The sequence below is a fragment of the Leucopleurus acutus genome (assembly GCF_964270905.1).
Source record: "Leucopleurus acutus genome assembly, chromosome: 10".
Taxonomy (NCBI): Eukaryota; Metazoa; Chordata; class Mammalia; order Artiodactyla; family Delphinidae; genus Leucopleurus; species Leucopleurus acutus.
In genome coordinates, this window is record NC_139153.1 from 33,033,523 (window position 1) to 33,050,300 (window position 16,778).

The following is a 16,778-nucleotide window of genomic DNA, read 5'->3' on the forward strand; positions in this document are numbered from 1 at the left end:
TATGTATACATATAGCTGATTCACTTTGTTGTACAACAAAGTGTACAATATTCACTTCGTTGTATATTGTAAAGCAATTATACTCCAATAAAATAAATAAATAAAGTGACAGCTCATAAATTGGCTTTTATACAGTTTTGGACTATTCCAAGGATTACAAAAGCTTGAACTCAAGACAGGCTCTTCTCACTGAAATGAAGCAGTGGGATGAACTCACCTTGCAGTGCTAGTTTAAAAATTTAAGTCAAGTTGCTCCAAAGTTTTAAAGTCAGCAGGTGAAAAATACCTTAGATAAGTCTGAAATAAGGAATACCTTACATTGTACTGTAAGTGTTTATTATGTAAGAATAAATAAAAATGAGGTGGGAGAAGTACAGGTAGATGCATGCTAAGAACTACTGCCATTTTGAATACTAGCCAAAACTATTTTCCTTACAGATGTTTCTGTAAGAATTTTCTCTAAGCACTCTGTAATTTTAAGAAGTACTTTAATAAATGTTCTGTTTATACTCAAAAAAATATAAATAAAATTTTAAAAATTAAAAAACACTAAGCCTCTTATTCCCACCTTGCTGCCCCTGCCCCGCTGTTACACTCCCCACCCCCAGCTTCAAACGGGCGGCGGGGTGGGGAGGGGGGAGGTACCATCTTCACAGCCACCCTCTGCCTTGCTATAGCTGGTACATGCCATCTTCACCCGCTCCCTTTACCCCATTTCAGAGTGCCAGTATCTCCTGAAGGGGAACTTTTACACGCATCTGGAGCCCTGGTTTTTACAGCTGTTGCCCCCTGATGGCCTGGCTGTGGAGGCAGGGGTTGGGGGGGGGGGGCAGAGGTGGGTCACATTCCTGGGTCCCATGAAACTGTAACAATCAGAGAAACAGTTCTTGGCAGATTATCACCCCCAGGACACTGCATGGACAGCAGGCTGAAACAAACCCCAGTCTTTCTGAGAAAGATTCCTATTTGCTTCTCCAAAAGGTTTGGCCTTAAGGGTAGGCTTCTAGTTTGGTACACATCTAGGGGCCTACGGACAAGCTCTCAGGGAATGGAGATCATTAGATGCAATCTTCACATTATTTCTCCGCCTTAATCCAGCTTTCCAGTATTTCCCAAAAAGCTTATACCCTTGCAAGGTGCCCCAATTTTTGCAGCTGCCACCAGCAGACACTTCTACATCACCTGGTTCTAGTGGCCAAGCGCTCATGCTTGCAGGTCCCACAGGACTGTAACCAACGGAGAAAGAGTTCTTAAACAGCTACTACTGCCAGGGCACAGGAAGAGAAAACAGATGCAGGAGTTCAGTCTCTCTGTGAAAGAAGCCTATTAGCGTATCATAGCTACAGCCTGAGGGGCAGGCTCCTAATTAAACACCTATCTAAGGGCTGACTGTAACCCTTTCCAGACACCTTAGAGGTCAAGCACCATCTTCATACTCTCAGCTATGCTCTAGTCGTCCATTATCTCTTGGAGGGGGGCTGTTACCTGCCTATGGTGCCACAGGTTTTACGTCTTGTGCCCTGGTTTCTGCAGCTGCTGCCTGGGGGATGTCTCTTGATTGCCTGGCTCTGGTGACCAGAGGGGCTTGTGTTCCAGAGTCTCAAGGGACTACAACAATTGAAAATTATTGGCATGTTACCACCCCCAGGGCACTACACAAACAGGAAACTGAAACACATACACCCTATCTTTTCATGAAAAAGGTCTATCTGCTTATCCTGGAGCTTTGGCCTGAGGGGCAGGCTTCAGGTTTGGCATACATCTAGAGGCTTACTGAGGTGCTCTTAGGGATGTAGGCTGTTGGATGCCATCTTTGCACTTATCCTCTGCTTCACTACAGCTTGCTGATGTCTCCCAGAAAAGAGCTTATACACAAGAGCTTATGCAATTGTCTGGAGCCCCAGTTTTTGCTACTGCCATCCAGGAGACGCCTCCAGAATGCCTAACTCTGATGGCCAGTGGAGCTTAGGCCTGCAGTCCCACAGGACTGTATATATTTGTATACTTTAAAAGACTACCTGGGGCTTCCCTGGTGGCGCAGTGGTTGAGAGTCTGCCTGCTGATGCAGGGGACACAGGTTCATGCCCCGGTCTGGGAAGATCCCACATGCCATGGAGCAGCTGGGCCCATGAGGCATGGCCGCTGAACCTGTGCATCCGGAGCCTGTGCTCCACAATGGGAGAGGCCACAACAGTGAGAGGCCCGCGTGCCGCAAAAAACCAAACCAAACCAAACCAAACCAAGACTGCCTGCGAGTCTGGCTTCCAGTCAGCCTGAATCTAGGTGCTTAGATTTGGGACACTGACAAATCCTGGCACCTCCTCAACCACTGGGAGCTATTAAAAATAGAATATCCTGCACGGACAATCACAAAGGCTTGAGATACAACCAAAAGCTAGGGTAAGATTGAATGATAACGTTCATTTCCTACACAAGGCCACTCCTTCAAGACTGGAAGAGGTGGCTGTTCATTTAATGCAAAGAAACCAACAAAGAGAGTCAAGAAAAATGAAGAAACAAAGGAAGAACATGTTCCAAATGAAAGAATAAAGAACCTTAATGAAAAAGTGATAAGTAATCTACCTGATAAAGAGTTCAAAGTAAGTAATGATCCTAAAGGTTCTCACCAAATTCAAGAAACCAATGGATAAACACAGTGAGAACTTCAGAAGAGATAAAATATAAATAGTACCAAATAGAAGCCACAGAGCTGAAGAATACAATAACTAAACTGAAAAATAGAGGGGTCCAACATCAGACTAATAGAAGCAGAAGAAAAGTTCATGAACCTGATGACAGGGCAGCAGAATTCATCTAATCAGAGTGGCAAAGAGAAAAAGAATTATAAAAGTGAAGACAGCTTAAGGGATTTATGAGACAACATCACGTGAACTAAAATTTGCATTACAGGGGGCCCAGAAGGAGACAGAAAAGGGACAGAAAACTTATCTGAAGAAATAATGGCTTAAGACTTCCCTCACCTTGGGGAAGAAAGCTCTGTGGAAACCCAGAGAACACTAAACAAGATGAACCCAATGGACCCACACACCAAGGCACAGTATAATGAAAATGTCAAAAAAGTTAAAGACAAGGAGAGACACTTAAGAGCTGCAAGAGAAAAACAACTTGGGCTTCCCTGGTGGTGCAGTGGTTGAAAATCCGCCTGCAGATGCAGGGGACATAGGTTCGTGCCCTCGTCCGGGAAAATCCGACATGCTGCAGAGCGGCTGGGCCCGGCCACTGAGCTTGCGCGTCCGGAGCCTGTGCTCCACAACGGGAGAGGCCACAACAGTGAGAGGCTTGCGTACCGCAAAAAAAAAAAAAAAAAAAAAAAAAGAGAAAAACAACTTGTTATGTACAAAGGAACCCTCATAAGACTATGAGATTTTTCAGCAGAAACTCTGCAAGCCAGAGGCAGTGGCAAAAAATATTCGAAGTGTTTAAAGAAAAAAACTTCCATTAAGAATATTCTATCCGGGCTTCCCTGGTGGCGCAGTGGTTGAGAGTCCGCCTGACGATGCAGGGGACGCGGGTTCGTGCCCCGGTCCGGGAGGATCCCACATGCCGCAGAGTGGCTGGGCCCGTGAGCCATGGCCGCTGAGCCTGTGCATCCGGAGCCTGTGCTCCACAACAGGAGAGGCCACAGCAGTGAGAGGCCCACGTATGGCAAAAAAAAAAAAAAAAAAAGAATACTCTATCCAGCAAAGTTATCATTCAGAATCGAAGGAGAGAGAGAGTGTTTTCCCAGATAAGCAAAAGCTAAAGGAGTTCATCACCACTAAACTGGTTTTATAAAGGAACTTCTTTAAGCTGAAAAGGGTGCTATAATTAGTAGCAGAAAAACATATACAAGTATAAATCTCACTGTAAAGGTTAATATTAAAGGCAGTGGATTATTCACTCATAAATCTCATAAATCACTCATAAAGCTAGTATGAAGGTTCAAAGACAAAAGCAGCAAGAATAAATAGTTAAGGGACACACAAAGTAAAAGATATAAAATGTGACATCAAAAACATAAAACACAAAGGGGAAGAGTAAAAATGTAGAGCTTTAGGTGGCATTCAAACTTAAGTTGTTATAAAGTTGGTAAGCCTCATGATAACCACAATGCATAAACCTATAGTAGATACACAAAAGATAAAGAGAAAGGTATCTAAGCATACTTCTAAAGAAAGTCATCAAAACACCAAGGAAGAGAAGAAGGGACAAAGAGGAACTACAAAACAACCAGAAAACAATTAACAAAAGTACAATATATACATTCCTATCCTTAATTACTTTAAATGTGAATGGACTCAATTCTCCAATCAAAAGAGAAAGAATGGCTAAATGGATTAAAAAAAAAACCCCACACTTATCTTATATGCTGCCTACAAGAAACTCACATCAGATACAAGGACACACCACACACTGAAAATGAAGAGAAGGGAAAAAATATTCCATACAATTGAAAACCAAAATAAAGTGGGAATAGCTATATTTATATCAGACAAAATAGACTTTAAAACAAAGTCTGTAACAAGAGACAAAGGAGGGCATTTAAAGAGGTCAATCCACCAGAAAATATAACATTTGTAAGTATTTATGGACCCAACATGGGAGCACCGAAATACATAAAGCAAATATTAACAGACCTAAAGGGAGAAATAGATGGCAATACAGTAATAGTAGGAGACTTTAATACCCCACTCACATCAATGGATAGATCATCCGGAAAGAAAATAAATAAGCAAATAGCCTTTTATGATACATTAAATCAGAAGGACTTCACAGGTATATACAGAACGTTCTATCCAAAAGCAACAAAATCAATATACCACATTAACAAAGTGAAGGATAAAGATCATATAATCATCTCAACAGATGCAGAAAAAGCATTTGCCAAAATTCAACAATGGTTTATGATAAAAACTCTCAACAAAGTGGGTAGAGAGGGAAAGTATTTCAACCTAATAAAGGCCATATATGTCAAACCCACAGCTAAAATCATGCTTGATGATGAAAAGCTGAAAACTTTTTCAAAGACCAGGAAGAAGACAAGGATGCCCACTCTCACTGGTTTTATTCAACATAGTAGTGGAAGTCCTAGCAAGAGCAATTAGGGAGGAAAATGAAAGAAAAGCCCTCCAGGACTTCCCTGGTGGTGCAGTGGTTGAGAATCTGCCTGCTAATGCAGGGGACACAGTTCGAGCCCTGGTCTGGGAGGATCCCACATGCCGCGGAGCAACTAGGCCCGTGAGCCACAACTACTGAGCCTGCGCATCTGGAGCCTGTGCTCCGCAACAAGAGAGGCCACGATAGTGAGAGGCACGCGCACCGCGATGAAGAGTGGCCCCCACTTGCCACAACTAGAGAAAGCCCTTGCACAGAAACGAAGACCCAACACAGCAAAAATAAATTAATTAATAAAAACTCCTACCCCCAACATCTTAAAAAAAAAAAGAAAAGGCATCCAAATTTGTAAGGGAAAAGTAAAACTGTCACTATTTGCAGGTGACATATCGTATACAGAAAACTCTAAAGCCTCCACCAAAAAAAACCCTATTAGAAATAACAAATGAATTCAGTAAACTTGCAGGATACAAAATCAACATACAAAAATCTCCTGCATTTCTATACACTAATAATGAACTGTCAGAATGAGAAATTAAGAACACAATCCCATTTCCAACTGCAACAGTCCCAATTACAAGTACATAAAAAAGAATAAAATATCTAGGAATAAATTTAACCATGGAGGTGAAAGACCTGTACACTGAAAACTATAAGACATTAATGAAAGAAACTGAAGATGACTCAAATAAATAGAAACATATTCCAAGTTCATGGACTGGAAGAATTAATATTGTTAAAATGACCATGCTACCCAAAGCAATCTACAGATTCCACATAATCCCTATCAAAATTCCAAAGATATTTTTCACAGAAACAGAACAAACAATCATAAAATTTGTATGGCACCACAAAAGACCCTGAATAGCTAAAGCAACCCTGAGAAAGAAGAACAAAGCTGGAGGCATCATGCTTCCTGATTTCAGAGTGTAATACAAAGCTGTAGTAATCAAGAGTATGGTACTGGCATGAAGACATACACATAGATCAGTGAAACAGAATAGAGAGCCCAGACATAAACCCATGCATATATGGTCAATGATTTTACAACAAAAGATCCGAAGAGAAACAACATTTTCTTCAATAAATGGCATTGGAAAAAATGGACAGCCACATGCACAGGAATGAAACTTGACCACTATTTTACATCATACACAAAAATGAATTAAAAACAGATTGAAGACTTAAATTTAAGACCTGAAATAATAAAACTTCTAGAGGAAAACTTAGGCAGTAAGTTCTCTGACACCGGTCTTGGCAGTGATTTTTTGGATTTGACACAAAAAGCAAAGGTAGCGTGAGCAAAACTAAACAACTGAGACTCCATCAAACTAAAAAGGTCCTGTACAGCAAAGGAAACCATCAACAAGATGAAAAGGCTGAATGGGAGAAAATATATACAAATCATGTATCATGTATTAAGAAGTCATACTATGCAACAGCAAAAAAAAAATCCAATTAAAAAATGTGCAGAATATCTGAATAGACATTTTTCCAAAGGCAACATCTAGATAGCCAACACGGATATGTGAAAAGATGCTCAATATCCCTGATCATCAGGAAAATGCAAATAAAAATCACAATGAAATACCACCTCACACCTGTCAGAATGGCGATTATCAAAAAGACAAGAAATAAGAGCTGGTGAAGAAGTGGAGAAGAGGGAACCTTTGTGCACTGTTGGTGCGAATGTAAACTGGTGCAATCACTACGGAAAATAGTATTGGAAGTTCCTTAAAAATTAAAAATAGAACCATGTGATCCAGCAATCCCACTTCTGGGTACTTAGCTGAAGGAAATAAAAACACTAACTCAAAGAAATATATGCATTACTTTGTTCACTGCAGCATTATTTACAATAGCCAACAAATGGAAGCAACCTAAGTGTTTACTGATAAATGAATGAAGAAAATGTACTGTGTGTACACACACACACACACACACACACACACACACACACACACACACGTATATACACACAATGGAATATTAGCCATGAAAAAGAATGAAATTTTGCCATTTCCAACAAAATGAATCGACCTGGGACATTATGCTAAGTAAAATAAGTCAAAAAGACAGACAAATATCATATGATCCTCAGGTATATGTGGAATCTGGGTGGAAAAAAAAAAAACCTCATAGATACAGAGAACAGACTGGTGCTGCCAGAGAGGGTGGTTGGGACGTGAGCAAAATGTACAATCTTCCAGTTATAAAATAAGTAAGTCTGGGGATGTAATGTACAGAATGTTGCCTATAGTAATAATATTGTACTGTATATTTGAAAGTTGCTAAGAGAGTAAATCTTCAAAGTTCTCATCACAAGAAAAAAAACTGTAACTCTGTATGGTAACGAATGTTAACTAGACTTCTTATTGTGATTATTTTACAATATATACAGATATCAAACATTATGTTGTACACCTGAAACTAATATTATGTGTCAATTATATCTCAATTTTACAAAAAAAATGAAAAGATTTATTGGAAGTTATGTAAAAAAAGAAAAAATATTTCCTAGACGCATGGGTGGAGGGCTGAAAGGATTCACAGTAAGCACGGAGACCTATGATAATGATACCCAACATGGATATTACCTAATTAGTTATGTAAAAATTTAAAACAAGCACATGAAAAGATGCTCAACGTCAGCAATCATAATGAGAGAGCACTTTACAACCATGAGAATAGTAAGTATGGGCAAGGATGTAAAGAAATTGGAATCTTCATACATTTCTGATGAGAATGTAAAATGGTACAGCTGCTGTGGAACACAATTTAGTAGTTCCTCAATATTCTAAACATACAGTTACTATACGACTCAGCAATGCTACTCTTCTCCCCCAAGACACTGAAAATTTATGTCTACACAAAAATTTGCACATGAATGTTCACAGCAGCATATTTCCAACAGCCAAAAAGTGGAACCCAAATGTCCTCAACTGATGAAGGAATAAACAAAATGTGGTGGTATATCCATAAAATGGAATATTATTCAGTGATAAAAAGGAATGAAGTACTTACTATTACATGCAACAATATGGATGAAACTTAAAACATACTAAGTGAAAGAATCTAGACAGAGAAGACCACATATGATATGATTCCAATTATATGAAATGTCCAGAACAGACAAATCTAGAGAGACAGAAAGTAAACTGGTGGTTGCCCAAGAATAGAGGGGAGAGAGGAAACGGAGAATGATTGTCGATGGGTACAGGGTTTCTTTTTGGAGTGATAAAAATGTTCTAAAGTTAATTATGGTGATAGTTGCACAACTATGAATATAAAAACTGAATTGTGCTCTTTTAAAAAACACTGAATTGTACCCTTTAAAAGGGTAAATTTTATGCTATGTAAATTATATCTTAATAAAGCTGCTATAGAGAAATTAAAAACCAAGAAATACCTTTATTTCCTAACTCGTACTGAAAACCTCAAATTCCTTTACATTTTAAATTAATTTAACTTACTTCTAATTGTGACTTAAATTTTAAGTAAATTTTAAGCCAAATCACAATTTATACCAGTACCCGTTTGCACACCAGTGTCCTTCCTCGGAGAGGCTGTAGAGCTGATATATGCATTCATTTTACCACTGATTTTATCCAAGCCATGTCCTGAATTTGCAATGTTGTCAGGAGATGCATTATATTCCACTTGTATTGTATCAACTGGCAAGAGAAATAAGTTATGTGATAAAATGACATAGCAGCAACTAAATACACACAAGACTCTTAGTTTAATCAAGCAGTGCAAACACTGCAATAAAAATTTAGAAGGGCTAGCCTAAAGTTTCTTACAAAAAGCTATCAGCATTCTTATCCCTTACTGAATTTCGGGAGATCACTTAATGGATACCTCTGTAAAAATGGGTACAAAAGTATACATTTTACCTATTGTGAGGAAAATATAAGAAAATGTATGTGAAAAGATACTGAAAATTATAACATTATTTAGTTCTACTCTTAAGGCAATTTCCCAAGTAAGCATTATAACTTTACATTAGTTCAAAGTCTGAAATTCCTCAAAAAATATTTAGTTAACAGGTGTTTAAAGGTATTAAAAATAGGCAATTATTTAAAATTTTCAAGAAATACTATAAATAAAATTCTAGTCCAGTGCTTACTGCCAAGATTTTTAATCAATCTAGAAGTGTCATGTCCCTTTTGAGCCAATTCTCGGATTCTCTGTTCTTGTTTCAGTCTCTGTGCCAACTCCTGCGCTCTCTGCATCGTCTGGAACAGTTCAATTGTCTTAAGGGTCATGATTTCCTATCAATATTGAAGTGCGCAAAGTTAATTAAATACAATTATCAAACGTACAGACTTGAATATTTTCTCTCAGTAGATACTTTCTAAGCTCCTACTATGTGCCAGGCACTATTCATGATACTGGGAGTAGAGAAGCCAAGAGAACAAAGTTCCTTCCCTTTTACAGATTACATTTTAGTATCTTTTTCTACAGCTGTATTATTAGACCACAAATACAAACACTCTTTTACCCATGCTATAAAGTTTTCAAAACTTCTAAAACCAACAGTCAATTCCACCTGAATTTTATTAAGATAAAAAAAATAAGAGGTAAGACTCAAGACTTACAGCCATTTTTTGCAATTCAAGCAAATCACACTTTGATTTTTTTCACATATGTAGTTATTTCATAGGTGTAGTTGGCTCAGCCTATTCAACATAATGAAATCAGAACCTAAATCATTTGTACCTTCACCAGCTAACTCTGAAGTAAAGGTTGCAAGTGGGAAACGGCAAGAAAAGGCAGTCTCTCAGCGCCATCTCCCAGCTCCAGGGGGAGTGCTGTATAGTCTGCTCTGTAGACCTCACGAACCTTTGGCAATCAAATGTCATTGTATAACTTGCTCTTTGTCAGGCCCACTCAAACATGGCACTTGACATCACCATACCTATGCAGACTGTACCACTTAATATAGGGGTTCTCCTAGCCAACCAGATATCTACTCTTTTTAATAGACCCTTACTTGGCACAGAGGAATCCTCTAACACAGCAACAAACTCTATCATCAATCCCAGCCAATGACTCTGCAAGTAAATGCTCCTGTTCACAAGTGGATACAGACAGAAAGGCCAATCATTTCTCTTAACCTATTTAGAAATTTATTAGTATAATCATTGCTTAGAAAACATTTAAAAATCAAGCAAATGGATAACTTTTGTTTTATTTTGTAATAACTCATCCTGACCTTAGCAGAAAGAAACCCAAGGAGTACAGCATTTGTGAATCAATCATTTGAAACAATAAAACCTCCAGCTTCCCTCCTACTTTCAAAACCTTCTTTATGCAAAGCTTTAATGTTTCTGCATAGTTTCACAACTTCAAAACACATGCAAATGTTCTGGTTATTTTTTCTTTAAAAACACACCCAGGGACTTCCCTGGTGGCACAGTGGTTAAGAATCTGCCTGCCAATGCAGGGGACACAGGTGCTGTCCCTGGTCCGGGAAGATCCCACATGCCATGGAGCAACTAAGCCTGTGCGCCACAACTACTGAGCCTGCGCTCTAGAGCCCGTGTGCCATAACTACTGAGCCTGCATGCTGCAACTACTGAAGCCCACGCGCCTAGAGCCCGTGCTCCGCAACAAGAGAAGTCACAGCAATGAGAAGCCCACACGCCGCAACAAAGAATAGCCCCCCGCTCACCACAACTAGACAAAGCCCACGCACAGCAACAAAGACCCAACGCAGCCAAAAACAAATTTAAAAAAAACCCAAAAAACAACACACCCATTTTTACTCTAAAATGTTAGTTAGGATATAAATACCTACTTCCTTTTGTTTTTGCTTAAGTATATCTTCTTCATACTGTTTCTGCATCTCTTCTTGTTCCCGTGCTAAACGACGCTCCTCCTCTTGTTCCTCCTTCTTTCTTTGCTCTTCTTCGAGCTGCTTCTTCTTGCGCTTCTCTTCTACCTGAGCAGTGATGGCTTTCTAGTCATCAACAGTAACATAAATTATTGTCATAAATTTTTTAAAAATCCATAAAGCATCTAGTGTTTCAAAAATGTTTATCAATATATAGAGAGTAATACGTATATGAGTTAAATTAAAATGTCAGGTTTCCAATGTATTTTTCCCATCTCCCATCAAGTTTTACATGCTTTTTCTTTAATCCCAAGAGGGCTCGTAGAAGAACTAAGAGAAAAACAACTGAAGAAACAATCTCAGTGCTTAGCATACATAGTGCCTGGTAAAAATAGCAGATGCTCTATAAATGTCTGTTCACTTAACCGACTGCAAGTAACCATATTAACTAAGCCAAATTCTTCATATAGTAGAGATTTGCCGAATTACTGGACATTTAAGTCCCTTTAGTATTAGACTAAAATTAGGACAAAATTTTAATCTTAGTTTCCTTTCTTATATTATCCATTAGATTTCTTAATCATAATTCTACTTCAATCCCTTGCATCTATTTCCCTTTCAAAGAACTAATTCTCATCCTGAACAGAATTCAGGAGAATTGGAGAAAAAAATATCCAATACCAACTTAAGATTTAGTGTCATTTCAGATACACAACCTAAACATTAAAGACCTTCTTCCTTGGAAGGCAGGTGGCTGTACTACATGATACTGTCTGGTTCTCAACATAAGTATAATTCTAATATAATGCCAGTTGGTGTAGGGATTAGATTCATCACAGGATTGTGCAGGGCCTGTTCTGTAAGTTTATACTGGAATTTTAATTTCCATTTACTTAGGTATCTAGCCCATGACTACTAATGATTAAGGCAAAGAACAACATTTGACAATGCAATACCTGATGTTCTAACTGTTTTTGTCGTCTCCTGTCTCGTTCCTCAATTTGAGCTGGGTCCAAAAGAGCAGTCATAGAACGGAGAAAGCTGGCAAGACAGATCCATTAGCTATTTAAAACCTCCAAAAGGTGGGTTTAACAAGGTGGTAAGTCATTTTTGTTTGAAATGTATCTACTAGTCATTTCTACTGTAAAGAAAAACACCAAACCTGAAACCAATTAAGATACAAATACAACAACAATCCTAAAGAGGCACACAGACCTCCTTAAACACCAACAGGTGCTGAAGGAGGCACTTACTTCCTTTTCTTACTGCTTTCCACAGCCACGTCTCTAACAGGTCTTGCTACGTGCTCCTCCTCTGAAGGTTCAACCTGGCTTCCCGTTGTAGGTGTATACAGACTACTGATATCAGCCAGGTCCTGAGCGTCCGGAGAGACACAGAAGTACTCTGGTTGTGTTTGTGTTGACCGAGAGGACAGCTGAGACTGAGAACCAGGACAGCTCTTGAATGAATCAAAATGTATTGCCCATCTGTCATGCTCCTCACCCTAATCACGACAAATAAGAACTGCTAAGAACTCTTCCATCTCTTATGTTTAAAATCTCAAATGACAAACATGATTTCTAAAAGTCACCACACAACAGAACAAGCATCATAAAGATTAACAAAACTGTATCCTGTATTGATCCCATATACATTTAGACAATTTAGCTTGGAGAATACGAAAAATGCAAAGAATCAGGAAATTTCTAAAACGTTAGTTACAAGAAGCTATGCAAAATCACACTGAATTCATTCAACGAAAGGTTCACAAGAGCAAATATGGAATAATTTGAATACTCTTGTCAAACAGTTTCAGGACACTTTTAAGTTTATGATTAGAGACTCAAATTATTTTTTCCCCCTTTATACCGATAAAACTTCATAAATTACCTTTGAAGATATAATTTTTTCCTCTACTTTTTTTTGCCGGTCATCCTCTATTTGCTTGTTCAACTCTTCAATCCATTTTCTCTGCTGTTCTTGTTTCACAGCACTGAAAGGGCGCTCCGTCAGTACTGCTTCCTAAACAAGTCATCAATACCATCAAAAGTTTACCTCTTTTTGTAACCACTTTATATTTACAAATCTTTCCAAATAATTTATATAGATTTAACGTGGAAAGGTATTTAACTCTAAGAGAAGCAATAATTTTAAACAAAAAAATTCGAGGGACTTCCCTTGTGGCACAGTGGTTAAGAATCCGCCTGCCAATGCAGGGGACCCAAGTTCAAGCCCTGGTCCAGGAAGATCCCACATGCCCCGGAGCAGCTAAGCCCGTGTGCCACAACTACTGAGCCTGCACTCTACAGCTTGTGAGCCACAACTATTGAGCCCCCGCGTGCCACAACTATTAAAGCCTGCATGCCTAGAGCCCATGCTCCGCAACAAAGACAAGCCAACATAAGAAGAAGCCCATGCACCACAACAAAGAGTAGCGCCCCCCACCCCCGCTCACCACAACTAGAGAAAGCTCACACGCAACAAAGGCCAAATGCAGTCAAAAATAAATAAATGTATAAATAATAATACTTAAAAAAAAATTCGAGTATACAAGAATTAAGTAGATATATTCTAATTTTCAGAATCATATATTTGTAACACATACTAGCAGAAGGATATAAGATAACTAAGTAAATGTAAAGAAAGGAAATTTTCGAATGAAAAATAGAAAATTTTCTCCAAACCAATTATAAGATTTTCAAATTTCTATCCTAATATAGTCTCATTTACTTTGAAAGGAATCACTGATAAACTGAAATAGATAAATACTGTTTAACACTTGGCTTCAGAATACAAAAACATTGCTTTGGGACCAAGAGCCAGGAGGATATAATACAGCCAGAGGCTTTCTCTTACTGAATCATAATGCCTCTTTTGGATACCTTTTGTTCCCATTTCTGCTGCTACAGCCCTAGCATGATCTATGACATTTCACTAAGAAAAATATATTGTGTCCAGATTAAGTCCTTGAATTCTAAGAAAAATAAAAACAGTAGCATAAAAATTTATTGTTCCTTTAACTTATGAGAGTTTAGTACACTTTAACAAAAAGGAAAGCATATATTCTACTCAAACTGTCCTAAAATGCAAGAGCTAAGCAACAAAACATTTTGTTACATGACATAACTACAGGACATAATTTTTAAAAGTTTGACAGAATAATATAATGGCAAAGCTCATTAGTTTTCAACCAATTGCTTTGATCAAAGGAAATACTTACACAAAAAGGAAAAATCTTAGTATCGCAGGTGCTCTCACACATTTTAAAACAGATAAAAACAAACCCTATTTATTTAAGCCTAAAAGAACCACTTCAAAAGGAGCATTTTCTTCAGGTAAGTGATTTAACAGTTCTTCTAATTTTAGAAATGTTATTTTAGAGGTCTAACTGGAAAAAAAAAAAAAAAAAGGACCCTATGAACTCCTTATAAGAGATTCACAGGGAATTCCCTGGCAGTCCAGTGGTTAGGACTCCGCAATTTCACTGCCAATGGAGCGGGTTCAATCCCTGGTCGGGGAACTAAGATCCCAGAAACCACATGGCATGGCCAGAAAAAATAACAAATTCACAATATGGCATTGAATCAACATAGAATTCTGTAATCCGTTTCTTAAGTCTGATGTAACCAGATCTGGTTTCAAATTTTGGTAGGGTTTCCAATTATTCAAGGATAAGACACAAAATACCCTTGAAAATTCCTAAAATCCTCATCAAATGCTTTATATACATGTCTTATATTTACAACCCTGTGGAAAATTTAATAATCAGTTCTTCCAATTCAGTCTTCAACTTCTTACTCAAGGATGACTTACATCCTTGTTTTACTTGCTTGCCACCTGAATTAAGTCATTTCACTTCTCCAACCGACTAGAAAACTCTTTAAATTATTAATTTCTTTTTTACAAGTCTTCCCCCACGTGCATTCAGTTACAGGAATGAAAGTATAAGGATCTGGGGGGTGGGAGAGGTGGTAGGTAAATGAAAACTCCCTTTTGACTACTGAGCTCATTTTAGTTGAAACCTGAGTAAGGCAAATGTGTGTAAAATGCAAGACTCACTGTGTAACAAATGTGTTCTGATGATGATCTAGCACCTCCCTTCTGTTAATGCTTCAACATGGCTAAGAACCCTCTTTCTCTAGGTTCACTCACTTTTTCACTTTCTCTCTTTCACATTATTGACCTCAGACGCCCCTTCCCCTACATAAAAGCTCCTTTTCTAAACACCTATTTTGAGCCTATTCTCAAGTGACAGCCTTGAGTGAAAACTCATTTTCACAGGTACTCAATACACACTTCCCCACAAACAGTTCCTAATGTTACAGGTTCCTAATGTAAATCTTTAGCTACCTTCAAGTTCTTCTATGTTAGAAATTGCTAGTCTTACTCCTAATATAAATGCTGTATGAATGGCAGCTGCTATATCAGAACTGAAAGTAGAGGCTTTTCAAATGGTCACCTAGACATGCTTAGTTCTGTTTCATTTAATTCTCCCCTTAAAGCAGTCTAAAAATGCATGTCTGTGAAAGGAGAACACTCAGTGGTGACTTTGCCATGGTCCACAATAGTCCTGCTTGCCAGTGCATGATTCCCAAGCCCAGACACCAAGCCTCCCTACTTTAGACAGTCTGTCCACCTACTCATCTTGTCCACTCAGTACACATAAAAGGCATGCTTCTGGGTGGTGGGTGGTTTCAGGACACTGGGCTAGAAAAAACCAGATCTTCCAAGAGGAAGAGCAGCACAACCAAGAGCTACAATCATTTTGGAGGGTAGGCTGGAGTACTCTGAACTTGAAAGTAACTGTAAAATCTCTGGAACCAGGACTACACAGTTGTGCACGTGGCTAAAATCCTGGTTTTCATGTGCTTATTGGCCATATCTTTGGAGCCATATCTGTTCAGTCTTTTCCTTATTTTCCAATTTTACTAACACAATCGTCCCTTGGTATCTGTGGGGTACTGGGTTGCAGGACCTCCTGAATATACCAAAACTGACAGATACTCAAGTCCCTTATATAAAATAGTGTAGTATTTGCATGTAACCTATGCACATCCTCATGTGTATTTAAAATCAACTCTAGGTTACTTACAATACCTAACAGAATGTGTATGCTATGTAACTAGTTGCCAGTGCATAGCAAACTGAAGTTTGGCTTTTTGAAACTTCCTGGAATATTTTTTCCCTGATATTTTCCTTTTTCTTTTTTTTTTTAACTGACTAATTACTTTATTATACATTTTCATAAAGAACTTTATGTATGTTACCTTTTTTAGCCCTCACAATAATAACAATAATAATACGAATTGGCTGACAACACTCTCTCTGTTACAAGCACTGCTGGGCATTTTATATACATTAATTTCCATGATAAAATTATGGGGTAGGCATCATTTTTAAAGAAATGAGAACTAAGGCACAGAGGTGTTAAGTATCTTATTAAGACTCATGGCATCTGGAAGTTTTTTCCAAACATTTTCAGTCCGAGATTGGTTGAATCTATGGATCTCGCACCCACGGATACAAAGGGCCGCTTGCATCCAACTATTCTGATCTTATTTCCTTCCTTCTACTTCCTTTGGGTTTAACTGTTGCAATTCTTTCTCTAACTTCTTGAAATGAATACTTAGATCATTTATGTTTTGCTTTCAGTCTTTCTCTTCCAAGAAATGCATTTAAGCCTATAAACGTCCAAGCACAGGAAGCTCATATGTTCTCATATATATTTTCATCATCACTCGGTTCAACACACTTTCTGAGTTTTCTTTCACTTAGAAGACTATTGCTTAAATATCAAACATTTGGAAATTTTGTTATTTGTTAC

At 38.2% G+C, this 16,778-nt stretch overlaps 2 protein-coding genes across 9 annotated transcripts in view; one reads left to right on the plus strand and one right to left on the minus strand.

The window, feature by feature from the left end:
- ARF4 (ARF GTPase 4) overlaps nucleotides 1-16,778 on the plus strand; it is a 1,077,785-nt gene that overhangs the window by 848,167 nt on the left and 212,840 nt on the right. The gene's annotated exons all lie outside the window — the stretch shown is intronic.
- CCDC66 (coiled-coil domain containing 66) overlaps nucleotides 1-16,778 on the minus strand; it is a gene marked incomplete at its 5' end in the record, with an annotated part of 45,846 nt that overhangs the window by 11,389 nt on the left and 17,679 nt on the right. For all 8 annotated transcript variants that reach the window (XM_082848198.1, XM_082848197.1, XM_082848196.1 and 5 more), the window contains 6 exons: nucleotides 8,649-8,789; nucleotides 9,245-9,389; nucleotides 10,919-11,080; nucleotides 11,911-11,995; nucleotides 12,208-12,458; nucleotides 12,845-12,976. In XM_082848198.1, the coding sequence (XP_082704324.1) occupies nucleotides 8,649-8,789; nucleotides 9,245-9,389; nucleotides 10,919-11,080; nucleotides 11,911-11,995; nucleotides 12,208-12,458; nucleotides 12,845-12,976 (916 nt within the window). The remainder of the gene's footprint in view (nucleotides 1-8,648; nucleotides 8,790-9,244; nucleotides 9,390-10,918; nucleotides 11,081-11,910; nucleotides 11,996-12,207; nucleotides 12,459-12,844; nucleotides 12,977-16,778) is intronic.